This window comes from Lepisma saccharinum, chromosome 15 (genome assembly GCF_977018435.1).
Source record: "Lepisma saccharinum chromosome 15, izLepSacc3.1, whole genome shotgun sequence".
Classification (NCBI taxonomy): Eukaryota; Metazoa; Arthropoda; class Insecta; order Zygentoma; family Lepismatidae; genus Lepisma; species Lepisma saccharinum.
In genome coordinates, this window is record NC_139243.1 from 3881647 (window position 1) to 3907774 (window position 26128).

Consider the following 26128-nt stretch of genomic DNA (forward strand, 5'->3'; position numbering starts at 1 on the left):
TTTTCTTTCTAATGTCACCGATTTCATTTAAATACGATTATCCAAAGCGACGTAATACCACTTTAAAGTATGACAGTATATTTATGGACACGGTGTATATTGTGCATTAATATTAATAAAGTTGACTTTTGTTGGAAGAAAGTTCCATACCTTTTCATTGCTAAAACCTAAGGAATGGTATTAAAATCCTACACCAGTGACCAAGTTAGGGTCTGTAAGATAGTTACCCTAACAGCTATCTGAGAAGTTCGATCCTGGGTAACAGAGTAATTAACCTAGACTCTAGAAGACCGATATGATAAAAGTGATGAATGAACACTCACAAACATCCATGCCCAGGCCGGGATTCGGACCCGAGACCCCTGGCGTCGTAGAGCGATGTGCTAACCACTCCGCCACGTGTGCACCTGCCTCATCGGCATTACCATGGGAGAATATGACGTAAACTACAAAATACACAGAAAATGAATCACGCCTCTTTCATAAATTTCATCTCATCATCATTCAAGCTCATCACCGCGTTTAACCCAAAGAGGTAGAACAAACAAGCACAGGCAAGCATTGAACATATTCCATCGATCGCAGAGTCATATAAACAAACATTTGCAATCACATTCGCAACTCGTCGTTTCTAATTGGATTATTTCAACAATGACGGCTTGGGAATGTACATTTGTAGCCGGAGGAAACGAACAATTAAAATAAAAAAGAAGTAAAAATGAAAAACAAGCATAGCTACTGCATATCTGGAAGCCATGTGTATCAAAAAAACTGCAGAAAATCAATATTGCAAAATTACTGACAGCATGGATCGATATTCCACTTGCTGAATCGTTGGGAAAGACGTTGGAATCATTACCGTAACAAAATCGTGTTGGGACGTTTTCTGTCAATTAAAAAGTTTACAATTTGAAGCATCGTTTTTGGCGCTCAAATGCTGTACTGATTATTGGGTCAGACGACCATATTGGAAGACAAATCCATATAATTTCCAAGTGGGCCTCAGCGATAGCGTATAGGTGACGTCGTCGCCTTGCAGTCAAGGGTGTGATACCCGGTGGATGCCTATAGTGGTTCGGATCCCACTTTAAACTGTACGTCCAGTCCCAATTAGCCTTACTGTGCATAAAGTGGGCTTGAAACTACAAATATATTAATCAATTGATTCAAGTAACGGATTTTGAGTGATTAGAGAGAACTTATAAATAGGAAAGGGACGGAGCAGTGGCCCTAAGATGTTTGGCGGGATACTGCGAAGTAAGGGGTATATTCTTCTCTAAGGGGAGCGGCTGGGAGAGCTGTCGTAATACTATGAGCCAACCGTTACCTTAACTTTCTGTTTTTACGTTATTTCCAGTGACGTGCACTGAGGAGTAGCTAGTCTAGCAGAGATAGATCAATCAATCTCACATCTCGAATTATATTCAAATCACAATATTTATTGTCTTGTTAAAGCCACCATAGCTCATACGCAACACTTTCTTTTCCACGCGCTTCTCGTCCATCGGTGTTCTCCGCGGGCTGGCTGGGTACCCTAGCTCGCTCTTCTTCCGCCAGACCAGTTTTCAGGTAGAAACGGCCGGCCCAAGGAAAAGGAAGATTTCTACCTCTACCTCTCTTGTCCCCTCGCCCCCCGCTGCAATGGTTGAAAGCCCAGGCTTTCAGGTCCCCCAGTCTATCTCCTATAGGACAGATAGGGGATTGGTTTCTCATAGATTTTTTGTAAATCCTGTAAAGAACTCAGGGTAAAATTTTCTGCAGTACTTATGTTCTCTGTATTTACACAACCTTTTACACGTTGTACAATATGTGCGTATATATTTTATGGGATGTAGTTTTATTATTTATGAAATGGGAACGTGTTATGTGCAGACAATGATGTTATGCTTTCTTTCTTTTTTTCTTTTACAAATATGGAATATATAATGATTAAATTACAAATATATGCTCAGGCTCTATCTGACTCTCGTTTTAGTAGTGTTTTATTTAAATATACTACTCTTGGTCTCTAACAGTCATAAATACGGATGTATTTATTTGGGCAAGAGAACGCGTGTTCATATTGTTGTTGGTTTGGTTTATTTTACTTCGCTTTTCTGCCACATTTGGTTATCGCGAAAATGAGGATTGAGTGATAATATGATGAAATTGGTTAAGGGACCTCATATGAACAATCCAGGCCAGGATTCGAACCCGTGATGAGTGCGCATTCTTGTCCTATGTGTTGCAGTGAATAATAATAATTAATAATAATTTGGAATAAAAAATGTATCTCAGAACTCAAAAAGTCAAATGAATATCATTGAAGAAACTACAAAAAAGTGTGTTGTGTTTTGTTACCTGTCACCAAATCAACCAAGCGTGGGGGACTGATTATCATAGCGCGCTACGACACCAGGATTTCGGGTTCGAACCCCGACCCAGGCATGGGCGTTCCCTGTGCTCGTTCCTTCATCAATTTCATCGTATCTTCGCAATTAACCAAATGTGACAAAAAAGCGACGCTAAGTAACAAAAATGAAATCAAATCACTGATTGATTGCTCAATTTGGTTCATTTTACTTCGCTTTTCCGCCACCTTTGGTACAACAAAATAGATGAAGGAACACACACAAAGAACACAAATGGCCAATCCGAGATTCGAACCCAGGATCTCTGGCTTAGAGTCAAATCAAATAGTTTTTTTACTTTCGAATGTGGGTGCGGGTTACGTCTACTTTTTTCTGGTACTCATTCATAATTTTGCAATCTTTTCCTGTTATTGACATTCTTCTTTTTTGTAGGAATACTGGCCCTAAAGGGAGGAGGGGTGTGACCCACACCAACCCCCACCCTTGAGCACGCCACTGACTGCTACCCCAAGTGTCGACGTCACCGCACGTCACTGGTTATTTCTATAGTTTAATTCATGTGGGAAACCGGGTACACAACACACATACCTTCAGCCACCTTTTCTGGTACTGAAGGGTTATTCTTTTACTCGTTGAAATCAATGGCTACACTAGTCTACACCCTCTCTTTGGGACGGCGGGCAGGGTACACTGACATGGAGATTTTCTGATTAACTGCCAAATTTACTTCTTCTTTTCTAAATAAGCTATGATGAATAGGCCTCCATATATCTAAAGGGTTGTGTCATGATTTGAGGAAACACCTGTCGATTGCCAAACAATTACTGTTATATTCCACAGAAAGTCAGGTACTGTGTATGTTCAAACCTAGGAACAAAGGTTTAAAATGTACGGGTGTGTGGAAGGTGGGGGTGTAAATAAATTAAATTCCGGTCCAGGAGAGAAAATCAGCAAGCGTAAATGGGTTCTGGACCGTAAAGAACCTTTTTATCTGTAAACTATTTCAACTCGGTCCAGGAACCTTATTTCCGGATAAATTTAAATACAGTCCAGGAACATTTTTTTCAATTAAACAATACGCAACTTGGACCGAATTTAAATTGTGCGAGATAGAAATTTCCGGTCCAGCAGCGGAACTCAATACAACCCATTAGAATTTATGGCTTCTTGGACCTTTCAACAACCGTGGTGTAAATCGCCATAAATACACGTATAACCCAGTACACAACTGTGGGACATGTCTGAAAGGAAATGTCAATGAGTTTTTCTTAAAATACACTCACCTCAATTTCGGAAGCTCACAGAAGACCCACTCCGACACGTCCTCAATGCAGACCTCCCTCTGGGTGGAGGCCAGGTCCAGCTTGTTCCCGGAGACGACAATGGGGATGTCCTGGAAGTCTGCACGCTGCTCGCGAATCTCCTCGAAACACTGCTTCACGCTCTCGAAGGAGTCCCTGCTGGACACGTCGTAGACCAGGAGAAAGGCGTGGGCAGTGGCGATGGACAGGCGCCTCATGGCGGGAAACTGTAGGTCCCCGCAGGTGTCGAGGATGTCGGCTTTCAAGGTCACCGCCCCGAAGTCGTACTCCCTGTTGTACAAGTCCTCGACGGTGCTGCGGTACTTTTCGGTAAAGGTGTTGAAAAGGAAGCGTTTCACTATGGCACTTTTACCAACCCCCGCACCTCCCAAGATCACCAACCTGATCCTCTCGATATCGCACATGGTGGTTCTGTCCTCAAGGTTCTACAAGTCTTGGCTTAAGAGAGCACCAACAGTAACACCAAAGCACCAGAAATAACACCAAAAGAACACCAAAGGTTAAGAAGAATAGTATCCTAGACACTTAGAGACGCACAGAAGCACGGGCATCATGTTGAGAGCAAGTTATAGAAAGGTTCTGGCAGATGTCGCATCGTTCGTCTACCCAGAAGTCAATGGTGTACACATGAGGAACTGTTTACATGCGAAGAGCAGCATCACTTCGCACACGCCTTAAACAACACGGACGATCTTCTCGATGTGCTACGTAGAGAAAACGTCACATCGGCTACCCAGGGCAGCATCTGAAAAGATACAGGAAACACAACACATTAGCTACTATTAAACATATATTATAAATCTGTTTACAAATTGCAAATACAATGGATAGTCAAATGCCAACCTTAAAAGTTCGACAAAAATTACAGGAAACACTGTAAACAGCTCAAATTTACATGAGGTATTGACTATTATTTACGAAACGACTTCAAGGCTGCAACACTGAGTTTGACACCATTTTTCTCATTTTAAAGATGGCGCTTCCCGCATACACATGCACCAGCGAAGAGCAGTGGTTTCTCGCCCCATGGAATTCTAAAACTTAAGGACATTTATTTTCTTTACATTTTGCTGTTACCTGCGGTAACACCGGTTACATGCTAAATGGACATTCTACAGCAAATAAAATTTTTTGGAGCATTGTTTGTCCAAATCTAAGTTGGCAACAGTGCTACCAGGAGAGTATATTCTAGGCTAGCTAGGCTACCTGCGAAGCCTAGAGAGTAAAAAAATACAATAGAAAAATCTATTACAAACTGCGAATAAACCTAATTTTAATAAGAAGATAATGACGGTTTTGAAGTGGGCAACACTGAATTCTTAGGAGTTGGCAACACTGAATTCTGAGGAGTTGGCAACACTGAATTCTAAGGAGTTGGCAACCTGAATTTTAAGAAGGTTGCAACCTGGCTACAGTTGGGATGGCAACGTGGCTTCCTTGATGACGTCAAGAATGAGCATACTAGTAGTCTTCTCCCTTCCTCCAGAACGAAATGAACAAAAATCCAGAACAAAGGCTTGTTTTTTTGGGGGGGAGGGGTAGGGTGGAGATGATAACGGCTGATGACAGGCAACACTTTGGAAAAAGTCACGCCACGCCACTGTTGTACATAGATTCCAAATATTCTTCTTCTTGAGGTATGCAGGCACTAACTCAGACTTGAAAATGTAACTTATGTGGATCAGCAATGGATCTATGCTAAAATGTAGCAAACTTGTGCAGATTTACATGCAGAATTCTACTACAGAGCATTCCCTGACATTCGCTACGAGACTCGGCGGCAAGCTGCCCGGCATCAGCGATTGTCTTTCCCGGTGAACGGGTCCGCGGCAGTCGCTAGAGTCGGCTATTAAAATTATAGTTTTCATATTGTGTACTAACCTTGACTACAGAAGGTGTTGAAAATGATGTTCCTCTGCTGCAACACATTTCTGGCATCTCCGAAGGAAATTGGCATTTACACGTGCAAGTTTGTCTACTGTAATTCTCCAGATTTCACGTACAATACTCTCTTTTAACTCACGGATGGTGTGCGGATTGTCTTTGTATACTTTATTTTTTTAGATTTTACGAGGTTTAATATAGTGGCCCTATGTGGAACGGGAACACCAGGAAATTTCATTGCAAAACGTCGTCGCACTTCTCCACAATTCCTCTTTCCGAAGTAACACTCGACAAGATAAATCCTTTGTTGTAATGTAAACTTTTGTGGTGCCATATTAAGCCACAGTCTTCAACACACGGACACGGCACAACACAACTTCCGAGGGAGGATTATACTGTCGTCAGTCTGCAACGTCAACAGAAAGGAAAAGAGAGCGAAAAAAAAACAGACTGTAGCGTGCGACTGTCGCGGTCCCGTTCACCGGGAAAGACAATCGCAGACGCCGGGCCGCTTGCCGCCAAGTCTCGTAGCGAATGTCAGGGAATGCTCTGTAGATAAAGAAGAAAAAAAACAAATTAAGGTTCTTATTCGACTCATGTGCGCTATCTTTCACGATGAATGGTGTCATGCCTTGAGACCTGATAGGTGGAGGTTCGGTTCTAGCTTAACGTAAAATAATCTTATTCCCTGTCCAGTGTAAATACAAAGTTAGTGTAAACAAAACCATATCACTGTTGAGAATTTGTTCCTATCCTATGAGTTGATTAAGGATTATTTTGCCCATGAATACATATGTCGTGGCTGTACAGTGTGATCCATGAGTATTACCGTGCAAATTATCCATCATCTTGTTCGTGCACTTTATTTGACCCAATAAGAGCTTCAACAATTAAAACTCAAAACAAGCTGTTGACAACTTCTGCACCAGCATACATAAAAATCCATTGCTTAAAAAAACATAGGATGTAAGAGAAAACTTAATATAAATAGTCATGGACAATTTGCACGGTAATACTCATGCATCGCACTGTACAGGTCATAAAGGCTACACAAGTTCAATAGAGAACATTTTGGTGCAAGCAACATGTAACTTTGTGTACAGCGTAACGCAGCTACATCACGTAACGCAATGTTACTTCTGCGTTTGGGATCGAACCAAGAACCTTTGGATTGTATTGGGTGGTGTAGTTATTCATTATTCATCTTTCAGATGGTTATTACTCGCTTGGCCTACATGTGATAGGTTACCTTTAAAGGAATGGCGATAGAAATTAACTTAAGTTAGATTTGAGTTTTTGTACTCCGTGACCGAACCGATATGGATTGGTTTAGAAAATGATATTGCTTGCCTTACAAGTAGATGAAGATTATTCCCACACTTGTCCTCTCAAATGTCACTTGTCTGACCTCCATGTCAGACATCAATCTCATCACACACCATTGTCCTAATCGTTCTCCACTTCGCTTCTCTCGCACAATCTGCAGTCCTTGCTCTCTCTCATATTCTCGCCAACTCATCTCACTCCCTGTCCATTCCAACACTCCAAACCTCCTCGTCTCCCAAGTCAATAACCTCACATTTGCCTAATTGCTTGTTCCGCATGTCTGCTTCCTGCTATGCTAAGACTTTATACTTCTTACCCAATACCTTGGGTATGATACGACAGAAAAAAAAATCTTGATAAGTTCTAGGCTGGTGTTAGTCCAAATGGAAGAATCCTAATGGTCTTCTCTTTGCCAGAATCGTACTACAAAAACTACTGTCCTGTTTTTGTGATTCTGTATTCTTCTGGAATCTCCAATTTACAAAGATTAGTTAGCAGTGGATGCGCCGCAATAGACCGCTACTTGCATTCAGTATTTAAAGTCACTGAAAAAGTGAATGATAGAGGTCAGGGGTGTGTAAAGAGAAACACACCAAATGTTAAGCATTAAAATGCCAAGGCACGAAATTGTGTGGCACCAAAATTACCTACCACCAAGTCCGGAACAAAAATGTCCTAGACCCGGACCAGCTACGTTGAGTAGTATAGCGCTATCATATACAGGGTGTTTCATAAAGGACTTTACAACTTTGTAATTATATATAAATTTATTCACACTACTTACAGAGCTGGTTTTGGTGTCATTTTGTAGCAAAATACATCAAGTTTTTACCCTATAAGTTAGTAAGATTCAATGTGACTTCCATTGGTAAATTGGCAGACATCCCATCTGAAGTCGATTTCTTGCCCGCTGCAGCATGTCAGGCGTAACTTCCTCAACTGGAGCGTAGATTCTTGCTCTGAAATCAGCGAGTGTAGCAGGTAGGGGTGGTCTGAAAACTTTATCCTTGATAAATTCCCAGAAGTAAAAATCAAGAGGTGTCAGGTCTGGTGAACGAGGTGGCCATGCAATTGGTCCACCTCGATCTATCCACTGATTTGGAAAGCGATTACTGAGGAAATCCCGGACGTTGTTGAGGTAGTGCGGCGGTGCGCCGTCTTGCTGGAAGTGAATTTGCAATCTCTGCAAACACTCACTGGAAACTAGTGAAGAGAGCCATTGTGGTAGAACTGTCGCTAGCACTAGCGGTGGTGTGATTCGGAACTAAGCTACTACGTGAGTCAAAACTTGATGTATTTTGAATGTATTGGTCGTAGCTCTACAGGTGAAAAAAAACATCAAAGAGTGAAGTGACTACATTGAACAGCTTGGAAGAACTAACTAGATTTCTCACAAACCGTGGGTATTTGTTTGCATCCACTTCGAGCCAATCTCCGTGGCAAAGTGGCTGGCACGTCACGCTACGACTCCCTTCATCAATAACATCACATCATCACCAGGCTAGTACCTAGAAATATATATCGGGGGAGAGGGGGCGAACAAAGTGTTCCAGAAATAATGATAATAATGTTTAAATTAAAACAATTAAATTTTCAACTACATTTTAATTAAAACATGTAAATTTATTAATATTACATTTTTATTATTACACTAGCTGTTTGCTCGGCGTTGCCCGGGTATCTATTTATCCCAATCTTCCATTTGACAGGAAAATAATGAATTCTAACTATAGTGTAAAACAAACTTGGAGCTGAACGGCATTGGGAGCATCACTATTCATCTTAGCGACCCCGAAAACTATGGATTCCACACTAATATCGGTCGTTTTCGATTTTCTTTACATGTCACCCATTCCCACCCCACCCCTAGGGGTGCCAGGGATGCCTTACCCCAACAGTATTTCTTTCAAGATTGTAAGTGATACGTGTACCAAGTATGGTCGAAATCGCTCCAGGTGTTCGAAAGTTATGCCGGAACAAACATACAAACATACATTTATATATATATATAGATGAATAGTTAAATATGGTATAAGAATATAAATATAACAGCATATATTTATTATCTACTTTATGCATATCATAAGTAGTAGTGTGAATACATCTTCTTTGGTACTGCCTTTCAAAGTCGTATTATCACAATATAATAATCCTTGTCTTTCAAGATCACAGCAAATAAATAATCATCCATTATAGTACAAGAAGTGCTCAAAAGTACATTTACATTATTTTATTTAGTACTTGGTTAAGTTTTTCATGGGGGTGGAGCCCCTGGACCCCCCTTAAATACGTCCATGATCATCGCTCAACATCATCTTCGTGATTAGCTAAAATAGGCAGAAAAACAAAGTTAAAAAAACCAAACGAATGAACTTACATCGACTTCGTTCTTACAGCACACAATAGAGAAACAGTGGAATAGAGAAATAAGTCAGATGGAAAAAGAGTAAGTGAAGGAGAAAGAAAATGGAAAGAAATTTGAAGGAGAAAGAAAGAGGGGAAACAGGAGGAAGGGAGAAAAACAGAGGAAAAAGTGAGAAAAGGACATGAAAAGTAATAGAGAAACAGTGGAATAAAGAAAGAAGACAGTTGGAAAAAGAGTAAGTGAAGGAGAAAGAAAAGAGAAATAAATTTGGAGGAGAAAGAAAGAAGACAGAAAAAGTGTAAGTGAAGGATACAGAAAATTGGAGGAGAAAGAATGAGGGGAAACATAAGGAAGGGAGGAAAACAGAGGGAAAAGTGAGAAAAGGAAATGAAAGTCATAGAGAAACAGTTTAATGAAGAAAGAAGACAGATAAAAAATGAGTAAGTGAAGGAGAAAGAAAATTGGAGGAGTTAGAAAGAGGGGCAACAGGAGGAAAACAGAGGGAAAAGTGAGAAAGACATGACAAGTAATAGAAAAACAGTGGAATAAAGAAAGAAGACATAATAAAGAGTAAGTGGAGGAGAAAGTGACGAAAGAAGAAGGACAGAAAATTGGAGGCGAAAGAAAGAGGAGTGAAACAGGAGGAAGGGAGAAAGAAAGAAATACAGAAACATAGCCTATCTGAAATAATTTTGTCCATCCCCGAAAAAAATTCTCGAGCGAAAAACTCAAAACTAGTCCACATTGAAGGTACTATTGTTCCCTTGGGTAGAAGTCTTCCCATGCAAATTTCTAAGCAACGTGACGTCTTTTCAAGAAATAACTTGTAGAAAGTGTTTGGAAGTCTTGCTCGTGGCTTTCCAAGTCGCGTGTTCGCTCCGGCAAACTCCGGGCGAAGGTTTCGAAGAGGGAAAGCGACAAGGGAAACTTGTAAACCGAGAGGAGTTTCTCCGATGAGACTTGTGTGCGTTTTATAACCATGTAAAGAATAACGGAAGGGTAAGCATTGCAAGGTTCCGGTAGAAAATGTCCTCTTCTCTCTCCGGGACGCGTATTTACAAACCTTATAGTACTGCAGAACCTCCAGCAATATATGGCTACTGATTGGCTGCCATTCCGGAAGTTGATGCAGCGTTCCTTCAAGTTAACGCTAGATGGCAGGGTTAAAATTAACAGTGTAGATTTCAGATTTCCATCCCAACTAGATAAGAAACCCATTTACACTAAGGTTCATTTTTTAGCAAAATTATTTAAATTAATGTTTTAGAAGACAGAAATCAGAACTCTTCTTGAAGTGAATGATTTTCCTATTTAAAGTCACATCAGCGCCAATGACTATTCAGAAAATTATGTATATGTAACGTATAGCATTTTAAACATTATATTTTATTATATAAATGTATATTTCTTAACATAATTTCGACAATCTGATTACAAACTTTATTACTATACAATCACAAGGCTTATTTTTCCATACTTTTGCTGTAAATGAAGAAGGAAGGAACAATGGACACGGAACATAAACACTTCCGGTACTCACAGCCAATAAGAAAGCGTTATATACCTCTGGTTCTGCAGCACTATCGGGTTTGTAAATACGCCTCCGGGACAACGACTTCTGGAAGTGCTTCGTGAGGATGAAAATCCAATACAGCACACAAATGTCCAAAGGATGTACATTTGGATATCCATTTGTCCGCATACGTGATATCCAGGGGGATATTCAGAAATGAATATGTTATGGACATTTCCGAATCACCTTTGGATATGTTTTGGACATCAAGTGGGACATTATCTGGACATTATATGCTTTGATTTTGACATTTTTTTGTACGTACTTTGCATATTGTATGGATACAAAAAATACATTTTTTAAGACTACATTTGGATATTTTCTGGACATTATTTAGTCATGAAAAGAACTAGTATTTAACATTTCCTGGATGTTATTGGGATGTAAAGAGGATGTTTTCAGGATGTTCTATTGACTAGACTGGAACATATTCTGGTCTTGTTCCTAGCATCATATGGATGAATATATCAGGAATTTCTTTTGGATTATATTGCAACCTTATTATGACCATTTAGACATCAAATATATGTCTCCTGGACTCAATTATACATAAATCTTTAAGATTGATTCATTGATATGTTGTATTAAGTCCACTTTATGCACAGTAAGGTTAATCGGGACTGGACCTACAGTTTAAAGTGGGATCCGAATCACTTGTGCCTCCACTGGGTAACGAACCCAGGACTCCCTGATTACAAGGCGACGACGCTACCACTGCGCCATCGGGGAGGCCCTATAAATCCTTAAGAAATCGCATATATATGAACATATACTCTGCATTAGTAAAAAAAAACAACTTTGTGGGGCTAAGGAGATTTCATCTGGACTCCTTTCTGTTGGAAGACGAGACTCTGGAGTTCCAGAGTGCTTACACCGGAAGTATCTTATGAGACAGTGGAGCCAACTGACGTTATCTTACGAACCAGTGATAAAACTTGATGCAATATTGTTCAATTCTGTAATAAGATTATAATTTGATGTTAAGTTGCTCGCTAGATGGCAGTGAGGTAAAACTGCTTACGTAAATAGTAACTGCTCTCTTTTTTTCCTCAAGTCTCAACAGGGCAGATGAAAACAAATACGTAAATTTTACCAGAAATAAGAAAAAGTAACTCCTGGTATCGTAGCTCTCCGTACCAACCTCTCCATTACGGCAGTTGTGACGATCACTTGTTAATCATTTTGCACGAATCGAATTAGTTCATATATATTTCGAAATTTAACACGAAGGTGAAGTAACTTTTAGAGCTTTTTCTAATTTGTATAACTTTTGTGGGTTGAAGCGCTAGTAAAATCACTAAGCAAGATGAAGTTCGTTATTATCTGTATTCCTGTTTAGTTACATCTATTGCTACATATAACTATTGATTTTCGTTGCTATAGTAACGTCAGATTTCCAAATATTAATTACATCATTTATACAGCTTTAAGCGCAAATGAATAACATAATCATGATTACCGTTGTACAAAGTAATTATTACACATTTTTTAAACTGTTAATAGAAAGTGACTTGCCTAACATGAAATTAATAAATATAATAAACATATAATCATATTGTGCGAATCCACTGGACCGTCACAAAGTCGGCATAAGCACTTGGTGAAATTACACAATTACGTCATAAACTAGAATTGACGTCATAACAGAAAAGTATTCCGCTTTAACGTAACATTTTATGTACCTACTCAAGTGCTCGATAGGTGGTGCCATAACATTATTATTGTAGATCGATAATTATCATTACACGTACATCTTATATTCGTATTGGCTAACGTTCCATATTAGCCTCACTATCGTTAATGTTTTTGGTAACACTTTACTATAGGGGTGACGGATTTCTTACTTTTTACAGGAGAAAGTACTTACGGAAATCATTTTCTGTAGCGTCGTGAAAGTAGTTTTGATCCATTTTAATGCGAATACATGTTGTTTTCTGCGAAAAAATCTGTCCGACACGCAGCCATTTGCTTTCTGCACGAGAGCACAATGTTCCGTGTGTTAGATGACGTAAACCCCGTAGTCAGTGTTTCAAACTCGCCGTGTTTTCACTAGAACATGACGTGTCGAGTATTTTTATTTTTTAAATTTTTTTATTTAACTATGCTTGCCTAACCTAACCTTACGGAAAATTATTTCTGGGGCTAACGTGAATGGTTTTTGGGGCTAACGTCAATAGTTTGTGGGGCTAACGTGAATGGTTTGTGGGGCTAACGTGAATGGTTTGTGGGGCTAACGTCAATGGTTTGCGAGGTAATAGCATAATTTCAAATCCGGGCACGAAAGTAGGTATTTTCCGGTGAAGAAGGTTGCAACACAGCATAAATCGACAAAACACTCTCACAACGCGCGATGACCCAGTAGGCTATCGCCATAATGTGTGTTACAGAATCGAAATAACGAGTGACAGTAAGTACTCGTAAATGTAAGAAATAGACATTATTTTCGTTAGAAATTCATTATTTCATTTAAAGAAATATTCCGCAATACTGAATAGTACGTTAACAATGTAAAAAAGTGCGAAATAAATGATCTATAGGTGTCACCCCTATAGTAAAGTAGTACCGTGTTTTTTTAATAATACTGATAATGATATAATGTAGCCTCTGCTTGCACTCATTATATTCCCGATGCTAGTGCATGGAATCAATTACATATTCTTTGTTGTTTAGAGGCGGAGTTTATCAACATACCATCCGATACGGGTCCATTATGCTTCCATAACTCCGTGTGGAGTTCTTCCAGCTGCATAAATTCCCTGTCGTCGTTTCTCATCTCGTGTGAAAGCGGAGATGATCAACGCCAGCATTCTCATCCGGCATTTCTTGTTGATAATATGAGCAATCATGGCTTATTGTTGCACACGCTGCCTACAATCTCGAATCCTTTCATTCAAACACTGCATTCTTCAACTCTTCATCACTTCCAAAACGTTTACCGCTCAGAAACTCTTTCAGCTTAGGGAAAAGGTGGAAATCGCTAGGAGCAAGTTCCGGACTATAGGGTGGATGATCAAAAATTTCGCATCCGAATTGATGCAGCAATTCTTGAGTTGCACCAGCAGTGTGAGGGCGGGAATTGTCGTGCAGAAGCACAATTCCTCCAGAAAGCATTCCTCGCCTCCTGTTTTGGATGGCTCGCCGTAAATTTCTTAGAGTCTGACAATAACGATTTGTCTTTTGGCGGAAATGCGGGAGCGGTCTTTTGTTTGAATGAACTCTCTTTCCCTTACTAGCTCGTACATTCTCTTTCTCTCTATATCCATCTTTCCATCGTCTTCTATCCTGTTCTCACTTCTCTTTCACGTTCTTTGTCCTACCCACTCACTCCCTCTCTCTCTCCCTTTATTTTTCGTCTTGCTCGTTCCCGTTCTCACTTCTTTCTTTCTCTGACTTTCTCCCCTTCTTCACGTCTTTTCTTTGACCTCTCCTTTTCTATACAATCATTTATCTACCGCTCTCCTTATCTGCCTCTTTCTCTATCCAATCGTCTTACCTCTCCTTGCCTCCCCGACGGCGTGGTGGTAACGTCGTCGACTTGTAATCAAGGTGTCCTGGGTTCGATACCTAGTAGAGGCACATAGTGGTTCAGATCCCACTTTAAACTGTAGGTCCTGTCCCGAGTAGCCTTACTGTGCATAAAGTGGACTTAAAACACCAACTCAATAAATCAAGTCTTCTCTTGCTCACTCGCACATTCTCACACACAGAGAGAAATGAGAGAGATATATAAGAAAAAAAGAGAGAAGGGTTAAAATGGAATATAAAGAAAGATAAATCGACAAGCAAATTGAGAAGTGAATAACCGCAGAAAGAGAAAAGAAGAGAAGCCAGGGAAATAAACACGGGGGGGGGGGGTAGAGACTGTAGTCTCATGAAGTTTAAGATCAACACGGATATCCATATTCTTCTCGTATAATATCTAAGAAAGTAAAAGTTAAAATATAAAAAAAATCAAAAATTTTGCCTGTACTATTATATGGATGTGAAACTTGATCCCTTACATTAAAAGAGGAACATAAATTAAGAGCGTGTTTGAAAATAAAATCCTGAGAAAAATATTTTGACGTCAAAGGGGATGAGGAGACAGGTGAGTGGAGAAGGTTGCATAATGTAAAACTACACAATTTGTATTCCTATCAAGACGACTTAGGTGGGCAGGCCATGTGGCACGAATGGGAGAGGAAAGAAGAGTTTACAAGATTCTTGTTGGGGAACCTGATGGTAAGAGACTTGCAGGAAGGCCAAGATGAAGATGGGGGGATAACGTTGAGATGGACCTAAAGGACATCGGTAGGGATGGAAAAGAGTATATAGATCTTGCTCAGGATTGGGACAGGTAGAAGGCTTGTGTTGTTGCAGCCATAAACCTTCGGGTTTAAGAAGGCTAGAGAGTTAGTTAGACGGGAACATTATTTCTAATGTCCTCTTGTAGTTTGCTATAGAATACAGTAAGCCTCCCATATTACCCGCCCTGCTTTCAGTACACGTGAAACAGTATCGTCGCAAAACCAAAGCGACGTTGTGCCCAATAGCAAAGGTGTGGGGTTACACTATACGCAGACGCATTAATTTCATCGTCAGTCTGTCGCGACAGGCCTGCAGCGATTCTGTTAGAAATTCGATGCCTCTAAAATTCCCATCTATCGAAGCAAAGGAGCAGCTTGGCTTTTGAACTTTTTCTTAATTAAGCTTTAATTGAAACATAATAAGCAAAGAGAAATCCTTTTGGTCCGTACTGTATGAAGGTTTGTTAATAAAGGGACTGTCATCATTAGACACTCCCCGCTCTGTCGCGCTCACGTAGGGTGATTGCCTTAAGGGTGGAATAATATGGTGTCAGACAGGCAATGTACGAGGTGCGTTCAATATATACCCACATTTTTGAAATGGCGATATTTGCAGCTGAACATAGTGGCTTCAATGAAGTTCATTTTCAACTAGTCCACTTGTGCGAACGCTGGCTGATCCCTTCTAGAGTAAGGGAAGGAAGAATCAAGCGAAGTCCAGCTTAACCTCATAAGCACGTTGATAGATAGTCCTTCGTTGAGGTCAAAAGTAAAATATAGATGGCAGCACTAGACTAAAGAAAGTAAATAACTTACAAGATAAACAATAATGATGGGGCGAAGATGAAAAGTGAATAAGAAGAAGATAAATGAATATTACTAACGCCGAAAAATTGATAAAGGACTGTTACGTCATTTTGAATAGCACAAACGGCTGCGCGCTCCAACTGTAGCCCCACGTTGGGCGCCAGTGTTGTTGCCCCAAGAAAGGAGATAACAAAAATGCTTCTTCCCAACATGTGTTTCCAGCAAGTGGCAGTCCCAAATCTTGGAAAATGAAAGTCTTTGTAAAATGATGTGGATTGTAAGAGAAAAGGTAGAAAGTCAAAACCTTACATTCTTTATGCTTATTGGATATTCTGTTCTGTCTCTACAAATGTTAACAACTTTGAATTCTGACAAAAAAATATATATATTTGGGATGGGGATGGCGATCTCACAAGTAAAAGTCCATAATGAACACATTGGCTCTTAACTTGGGATACCCAAGGTCATAATTATGAGGGATTATGAGGGTCATAATCCCCCTTCGGCCCAGTATTCCTAAAAAAGAATTTCAAAGGTAGGAAAAGATGGCTGCTGATAAAAAAAATGTATACGTATCCCCGCTTTTCAAAATCCTGGGCACGCCACTGCCTGTAGCAGTGTAATAATAAAACTTTTCGCATAAGAAACATAGGGCCTTAAGCTTCATTTATTTATTTGTTTTTGGGAAGAGAGAAGCAAACATGGACACTAGAATTGCAGTCACAAATCAGCAGACTGTTTGTTAGGGAACAGGCGTATTGTCCTTAATGCTCTTTAGGTAAGCCCTGTCGCTTAAGGGACTTCATACCTAAACAAGCATTGATGGTGAGGTTTGCTCGTAAACCACCTTTAGTCATAATTGTCTACCGTCAGAAATATCCCATTGTTAGGCAAAACTGTTCAGAAGTGATACTGGTTTCGGAGGAAATTGTCGTCCCCTCGCCCTCCTGAGAAATCGCCCGCCATTAATCACAGGTGGGAGCTTATGAAAGCTCCTTTGAGAGACACGTCGCAGGTGTAAAGTGGTGTCGCGGTGGAAGATTGGATTTCGTGAGTCAGGAACAAACAATACTGGGATTCCGCTCTGAGTGTTTGCACATCTTGGTTTGCAGGCGAGAGACAGGGGGAGAAAGAAACCGAGGACGGAGAGAAGGAAGGGGAAGGAATGAAGAGCATGATACAAAGAGGAACAGTAGTTGCAGGGGCATGGGAAAAGAAAGAAACAAAGAGACAAAAGACGACAGAAAGAAATAGAGACAAAGAAGCAGAGAGTGTGAGATGTCATACAGAGAAAGAGACGAACAAAGAGAGGGAAGGAAGACAGCGACGAATGGAAACAGGAAAGAAACTGTAGGGATAGAAAGATATAAACAGAGACAGAGAAGAACAAGCAAAAGTAGAAGAAGAGAACAAAGAAACAAAAAAGAAGTACGTTGAGAGGAAGGAGAACAGTAGCAGTTATACGGACTGAGAGGTAGGGAAAAGGAAAAAGAAAGAGACAGAGGACCAGTAAAAGAGAAGGAGAGAATAAAAAAGAGAGACATCCAAAGATAGAAAGAGGAGGAGAAAGAGTCAGAGAGAGAGAGAGAGAGAGAGAGAGAGAAAGATAAATAAATATAGATAGGCACACAGCGATGGAATCTGAGAGAAAGAGGAAGAGAAAGGGAGAGAAAAATAGATATAGAGAGGTAAACAGAGAGATAAGGAATGAAAGCATAAGACAAGGAGAAACAGTGAAAGAGTACAGAGGGAGAATTAGAAAGGAACAAAAAGGGAAAAGGAAAGTAAACACACAGATTAATGGTAACAGAGCAAGACAGATAAAATATGAAAATATATAACCAAAAGTATGAGTAAAGGCGAGGGGAAACAGAGAAAGAGAATAAAAAGGGACAAAATAGAGAGAAAAAGAGAAAAGAAAATGGCAGAGAGGGATATAGAAAGAAAGAAGAAAGTGGCAAAGAGGGAGAGAGAGATAGATAGAAAGTGGCAGAGAGGAAGAGAGAGATAATAGGAAAAACTCACAGAGATAGAATCAGAGAAAGAAAGAGAGAGAGGTCGAAATAAATAGAGATTTACAGAGATGGAATCGGAAAGAGAAATAGAGAGAGAGAGAGTGATAAAATAGAGACAGATAGAATCATAGAGATAAAACGACAGAGAGAAATACCTAAATAGACACACACACACACAGAGATAGAGATGGAATCAGAGGCGCAGAGAGAAGGAAGGAGAGAGAGAGAGAGACTCTAATTGGTTTTCGCCAACGATGTAATTAGAACATCTCATTGATGACGTGTTCCTTGTCTCATCTGCCATGGAAGACGTCATCTTAAATGGATTCCGTCAAGATGTTGTCAAACGAGGCACATGCTTGAAATCAGCGACAAATATCAAAGATCATGGATGCATTACAGCGCCAATTTACGTCACCCAGACACGAGGACGCGGCGTTTTGAGCATCTAGACGTTCTGCTTCATCAACACATCGACACTGCAGAGACTTTATCCGGTGGCAAATTCTAAAGAGAGATACAGTGCGCAATGTCTTTCTCGGAAGTAACCCGCAAGTTATTAAAGTTTATTGAGAACTTTTGACAACGAAAATATCCGTGAGCTGCATTGATACATGCACGTTTCAAATTATGTCGACAGTGTACATAATATATACACATAAATTGGACGATATGTATTTATAGTACTGTAACAATAATAAAAAGGTAACGTTTCCCGTGCATATAGCACCGTGGCATGAAGGCACCTTTAGGGGTTGTGGGGGTAGGGCCCAACACATTCTCGATTTCGGCCATTTTACAGGTGATGTGATAGCACCACGCTCCGGCCGCCTTCCCCCAGATACCCATTAATTTCAGACTGGATAGTAATAATACAATATAAATTAATGAAGAAGCATACAAGAACAATATTATCTATGATGAAATAAGACACACCAACGAGAACTTGTGTGCTTCTGTTTTGCTACATTAATTTATCTCTCTCTTTTGTGCTTTTTCTTCTGTTTTGTCTCTCTTCTTCTTTCTTCGTATTTTTCTTACTCTCTATCTCTCTCTGCCTTTGCATGTCTTTCTTACTCTATTGTTATCTTCCTTTCTATTCTCTCTCATTCTCTCTCCCGGTACATCTCCTTCTTACTTACTCTCTTGTCTCTCTCTTTCTATCTTCTTTCTCTATTTCTGCTTCTCAAATTTCCATCCTTTTTCCCAGTGTTTTTTCCTCTATTCCTTTATCGTTTCTCTATTGCTATATTTATCTTTCCTGCTTCCTTCTCTTCTTATCACTTCCTCCCTTTATTTCCTTCTCCCATCTCCTCGTTTTTCCACTCCATCTGTGTGCGATTCCTCCTCTACTCTAAATGATTAAAAAAAAATCCATATGTATGCTATTTGGGTGCGTAGATATTGTAAATTACTTATTAGTAATGAACACATTATATTTCTTCTTTCATAACACGGCTTCTGGCAAAAAAATCAGGAAAAAGCAGCTCGATGATGATGATGATGTAAGACTTAAGAGAGAGAGTAATGCGATATTTAAACACACGAGAGAATGACATAGAGTGGGATGAGGCTAAGCAGATAGGAAGGGAGAAGCGAATGCTAGTGAGAAAATGGAAGGAGGTCAAGGAAATAGAGAAGAAAGGTGAAGAAGACACAATTAACTGGAAATGGGGGACTGATGATAAACAAAGAATGGAAGAAGGTGTTAGAAAGAGTAGAAAGGACAAGAGAGAAAGAGGAGAGAAGAAGGAAGAAGAATGAAGGAAACAGAGCGTGAGATAAAGAGTCCAACCACATTCACCTGAAAGTACAGTTGACAAGGGAAAGCCACCTGCTAGAATGTTCCAGAACAACTTTCTAATAGTCTGGAGGGGAGTAATGTTTGTGTATATATATCGTCCTTTTCTTGTACCTTGTTACATTGGTGCTTGGTGCATAGTCTGAAGAAGACCTTGCTAGAAGGTTGAAACGTTACGTTTAGTTTATGTTTTATAATAAAATAAATGTATACCTAGGTCAGCATATTGAGTTTTTCATATGGAAACAAGGCTTAATGGTGTTATAACAGGAAAGAGTAATGCGGATTATGAAGTTGAGCTATACAAGAGTACATTTAGAATATTAGACAACGATAATCCCTTCCATTGAATAATGCATTACCAGTCTCTTGTGTAATAGCATCGTAGACGTGGCCTAATTAAATTTTCAGAATTTTAGAATGAAAGAGTTCTTGGTTGTATGTGGTCCTACTTACAAGGGATGTTATCTAAGTGTCCCCCTTCGAAGGACGTGTTTTTGTGTTTCAGCTAAAAAACTGTTTTAGGGGGCAACCCTCCCCCCTCAAATGTCAAGATGAGGAGAAATTGAATTGGGATCTGACCCCGAAACCACGTAAATCTGGCATAGGAAGAAACAAGGGGCATAGGGCCCCTCTATACACCTGCCAAATTTCATGGAAATCGGAGAGGGACACAGGGGTCAGATCCTCAGTTCAATTTGTCCTCATCTTAACATTTGAGGGGTGTTTGCCCCCTAAAAAAGTTTTTTAGCCGAAACAAAAAAAAACACGTATTTGTTCCTTTGGGCCCCTCTATACACCTGCCAAGATTCATGGAAATCGGAGGAGGACACTTAAATAACCTCCCTTGTTAGTGCTAATTTCATCATGCATATTATATAAATGCGGTGTGTATGTTCAATATTTGACTGTGACAACGAAAATTATAACAATGGCAATAATAACGTTGTTAATAAGCTGGGATCAAAAGAAATGTGTAATAGAAAAAAGTACCTGTGGGGGATGGAAATAAAGTTGAGAGATATGGAGATAAATAGGAGAAGTGGAGAGAAAGACAAAGTAGATAGAGGGAATAGAGAGGAGATGCAGTGGTAGAAAGAGTGAGCATTATCTACACAAAGAGAGAGAAATAGGGAAAGAGAACGAGAAACAAGGAGATAGGGGAAAGAGAAATATAAAAATAGAATAAAAGGAAAAGGAGAGGGGAGAAAAACAAACAAATAGCTAAATGTAGAAAAGGATGGAAATAAACCGAGCAAAAGAGAGATAGAGAGAGAGAGAAAGAGAAAACTTTTTCCTTCATTCTCCTTCCTTCTTCTCTCCATCTCTCTCTCTCGCTCTCTCTCTCTATCTCTTTCTTTCTCTCTCTCTCTATCTCTTTCTCTTTCTTTCTCTCTCTCTCTCTATATCTCTCTTGAGAGAGAGAGAGAGAGAGAGAGAGAGGGAGAAAGAAGAAGGGACCCCATTCGCTCCCTCCCTTCCCCGCGAGAGAGAGAGAGAGAGAGAGAGAAGGAGAGAGAGTGACGGGGAGTACCTTCCTCCCTCTACACCCACCCCGTTCTCTCTCTCTCGCTCTCTCTCTCTCTCCCTCTCTCAGGAAGGAAATATGGAAAAGCATTGAGAAAGAGGAGAAAGATAGAAAATAGGGAGTAGGTGAGAAAATATGGAAAAGCATTGAGAAAGAGGGAAAGGGTAAGAAATAGGGAGTGAGTGAGAGGCAGAAAAAGAAAGAGAAGAGAGAGCGAAGAGAGAAACAGAAAGAAAGAGAGAGAGAGTAAGTAAGAAATATATAAAGATATACAGATGGGAAGAGAGAGAGAGAGAGAGGCAGCGATTAAGAAACAAAGAGATGAAGAGGCAGTAAGAGAATCAGCAGGTCAAGGTCAAGGCAGTCCGCGAGCAGCAACACCAAGAGACGACCGATACTTCTTGTAAACAACCAATCGGAACAGACGACAGAATGGAATAGTACTTCAACATGCCCTTCTGACTTAACAGAACGCAGGGTGCCTCCAAAGTCGCCTTCGTGAAGGTGGTTTGTATTCACGAATGCCCATGATATGTGTTTCACTAACCGAACAGTGGCATGCCCAAGGGGGGTTGGTGGGGGTTATAACCCCCCTTTGGCCCAGTATTCCTAAAGAAAAAGAACGTCAAATGTAGGAAAAGATGGCAAAATGAGGGCTGACTAACAAAAATAGTTTACGTAACCCATCCTTTTCAAAAATCCTGGGCACGCCACTGTAACCGCACAACACCATACAGCCATTAGAAGCTGGGCTGAGGAACATCGAGATTGGGGGCAACCCGAATGGACTCTGTTGTTGTCTCCTTACGTGTTCTAATCTGAACGGAACGTGGAACAACCTTGCTTCCGTGCAAGAAACATCTCAATACAGGAGTCGGTATTGGTGGACGTACGGACCCCCGCGTCATCCAAAAGGGCAGTTTGAGAGCCCTTAGATATAGGGACGAGATCCCCAGACGTCTTGTCATAGCAGGTGCAATTGACTATCGGCTCTATTTAATGAACGACAATGCCCGTCCTCACAGAGCTCTGTTGGTGAAAATGTTACAGGACAAGGGAATCGAGCGTGGCCAACATGCTCACCGGACTTAAATCCCATCCGACATATCTGGGATGCGCTTGGCAGACGCACTGTAGCTATGACGGCACCTTCCTAAGCTCTTTTAGAGCTGAAGATTGCCTTAAGTGAAGAGCCGCGAAGAATACTATAGGGTGGCCAGAATTAAAGTTACCCAACTCAGAGGCATCGTAGAACTCTGAAATTTGGTGAATCCACTATGTAGACCATGGGGAATATGATGGCGATAAAAATAGTTCAATTTTCCGCCACCAGGTTGAAATGTGGCGATGTAATAATGAATATTGAAAAACATAAGTGATTTAGCTGAGTTATTAATTAGAAAGAAATTTGTTAGTGGCTGGAAGTTCCGAGAAACTAATCTCTCTTTGTTTGCAAGATTTCAAGGTAAAGGCAATTTCATAACCAATTGTAGCAGTTTGCGTCATTATTACAACCCATCATGGCAGCACAGCGCCACATTTCAAACTGGTGGCGGAAAATTGAACTATTTTTTATCGCCATCCTCTTCCCAATGGTCTTCATAGTGGATTCACCAAATTTCAGAGTTCTACGATGCCTCAAACAGGCTACAGAGGGCTCTGAGTTGGGTAACTTTAATTCTGGCCACCCGGTACAATCACCTTGTCGAATCCATTCCAGACAGGTGTGCAGAGGTGTTGAACGTTTCAACTGTTCTATCGCTACTCACACTGATCTGTAGTGACGTCATTGCATCAAGTAACTCTACGGTATCCCTCTTACCTGTACTAATGCATACTATACCGTACGTGCTCTCCGAAGATTCTTTCACTTGCATCAGCTGTACAGTCACCGGTATAATTACTGGATAATTAAATACTAGTATCTCTGCAATGCGTTGTTGCCTAACTCTGAGGCGCAAGAACTTCCTATTGAAAAGTTGTCATTGAAGTTGCGTCATTATGGTATACTCTGTCTAGGGTATCTCCGAAGAGGAAATGGGATTGCGTGGAGGGGAAAGCAACTGCAATTTACCAGCCTTCCCAGCAGCGTGTACTGCTTTGCTCTGCCTACTTGATTTCCCCCCTTCTCTGCCGTTATGCCCGGCCTTGCTCCAGAGATAACTGAGGCAGAGTATAGAAGTAGGGAACACAGATACCGCATTGCTGGGAAGGCAGTATCTCAGGATATACGTGTCCCATTTTTATGGTCGGTGACTGTACACAAAAAATGAGATTTAAAAAATCAACCATAATGTGTTTTTCGTGACTTTTATACACGCTGACTGTATATGAATTCCGTCTAATTCTCTCTGTTCCTCTCTTGATGCTGTGCAATTGTGTAAATTGCTTTACCACTGACGGAAGTTTAAGCTTTTTTTAATCATGACGTAACGTTTCCAATCACACGGTATGCAGCAGAACAAATGCCTGTAGGCACGCGTGTGCCTTCGCGCATTGCTCTTTCGTTGGACAATTCCTTTCCTAACTCTGGGAATGGTGGCAAGAATAAAGACAGGAAAATCAATCAAATTATCGTCCAGCAGGCTAGGTAGAAAATAAAGAGTCTTTTTCGCTCTGCATTTCAGCCCACAATCATTCTAATTGAATGGTCTTTTCAGGAAACTCCATCGTTAGGGATTACGTTGTAAGAACAAAGAAGTTGGAAACATTCCGAAATTGGTTTAGCTGTAGCTGTTGATTCTGGGGGCATTCAATCTTAGTTATATGTTAGTTTTAATCTCTCTGCTTTTTCTTCACTCCCTTTTTCCTTCTGTATTTATTTCTCTACGTCCCTCCTTCTCTCTGTCTATCTCCCTAAACTTCTATCTATCTTTATACACATGTCGTTTCGTAGGGTTGTGGAGATTGGGCCCCACACATTCACAAAATCGGACACTTGTGCATGTAATGCGATCAGCACCATGACTTTCAGAGTTGCTCCAAGGTACCCGTTTACTGGAGGCTAAGTGAACGCCATAGCTGCTACATGCAGGGAGGGATATTAGTGGGAAAATTGTCATCTGGAATCACAGGAGATTGAACGCGAGTCTCCAGCGTCGTTGCCAGACGCCCTACCGACAGGGCTACTGCGGCTTTATCTCCCAATTCGGTCTCCTTCTATTCGTCACGATTAGTTAGAAGTGGAAGAAAAGCGACGCCAAAATGTGAGACAAATACAATCTCTGTTTGTCTACTTCTCCCTACTTTCTTATTTCTTAATTTCCCCAATTATTCATCTCTCCCTCACGGTGAGAAAGAAAAGTGATAGAGGGGAGAAACAGAGAAACTAAGAAAGAAAGAGATTAAGAGGCAGGGAGAGAGAAATGAGAGAGAGGAGGAAACAGAGGGAGTAGGAGAGAATGAGATGCAGAAACAAAGAAAGGAGATAGAAAGTTGGCAAAGAGAGAAACAAAGAGTAAGATTAAACTGCAGTGGCAGAAATGGGAGAAAGAGAAACAATGAGTAAGAAAAAAAGAGGCGTAGAAGAGACAAGAAAGACAAAAAATGGAGAGGGAGAGAAAGAAACAATAAATAATAAAGAAAGAAACTAAGTGAGTAAGAAAGAGATGTAGAGGCAAAAAGATAAACAATCAGTAAGAAAGGAAGAGGCGTAGAAGAGGCAAGAAAGACAGAAAAATGGAAAGAGAGAAAGAAACAATAAGTAATGAAGAAAGTAACGAAGTGAGTAAGAAATATATGTAGAGGTAAAAAGGGGGAAGAAGGAAACAATCAGTAAGAAAGAAAGAGGCGTAGAAAAGGCAAGAATAGAGAGAAAGACGGAAATAGAGCGAGAGAAACAGAGTAAGTAAGAAAGAGGTGTAGAGGCTGGGAGAGAGAAAGATGAAAAGAGAGAGCTAAAGAAGGAAACAGTAAGTATAATAGAAAAATATGCATAGGCAGAAAGAGAGAAAGGAGAGAGAGAGAGCAACAGAGAAAAGAAGCGGGAGACAGAGGGAAGATAGATATACAGGGTGATTCACAATTCCTATTACACACTTCTAGGGGTTGTACAGGGGACTTAGTAGATCAAGTTTTGATAAGGAACCCACGTCCAGAAACGTACCGTCTTGGTACAACACAGATGACAAGATCACATAATTCTACATCTCCCGCTTCACGGTAGGCAACCCACGTTGACGGAGGGCGACGTCCTCAGTCGCCTGATGTCATGTGTGCGTCTTCCAATGCCCTCTGTTTACAATCCGTTTACACAGCACATGTGGTTCCAACATGAAGCCGCACCAGCACACTTTTCCCACGATTCCGACAACATCTCAATCAAACATACGGGGACAGGTGGATAAGTCGCGGTGGACCAACTCCTTGGCCACCACGATCGCCGGATCTAACTGCTCTTGACTTTTTCGTATGGGGCCACATGAAGAGTCTTGTTTATGAGACTACTGTAGTGTCGGAGGAAGAGCTGGTTGCACGAGTTCTGGCTGCAACAGACACCAGGTATTTTGAGCGTGTGCATGCAAACATCCTTCATAGGTACACTGTTTGCAATGAACTTCAGTGTCGCCACATCGAGCAGCTCTTGTAGTGACGCAGGTAAAGCGGGAGATGTGGAATTATGTGATCTTGTCGTTTGTGTAGTACCAAACGGTGCGTCTCCGGACATGGGTTCCTTATCAAAACTTGATCTACTAAGTCCCCACTACAACCTTTAGGAGTGTGTAATATAAATTCTGAATCACCCTGTATATATAGATAGATAGAGAGATAAACAGGTTGAGTAAGGAAGGAAGATTAAAACCAATTTCACGTCAAAACTTGACGTCCTGTATTTGACAGCAATGCATGCTTCGCAATCACTGCCAGCAAT

General features: G+C 40.6%; 1 protein-coding gene across 1 annotated transcript in view; it reads right to left on the bottom strand.

The window, feature by feature from the left end:
• Window positions 1-26128, bottom strand: part of LOC145999371 (GTP-binding protein Di-Ras2) — a 462071-nt gene that overhangs the window by 14969 nt on the left and 420974 nt on the right. Inside the window, exon 4 of the mRNA XM_083136315.1 lies at window positions 3635-4418. Coding sequence (XP_082992441.1) covers window positions 3635-4077 — 443 coding nt within the window. The 5' untranslated portion in view covers window positions 4078-4418. The remainder of the gene's footprint in view (window positions 1-3634; window positions 4419-26128) is intronic.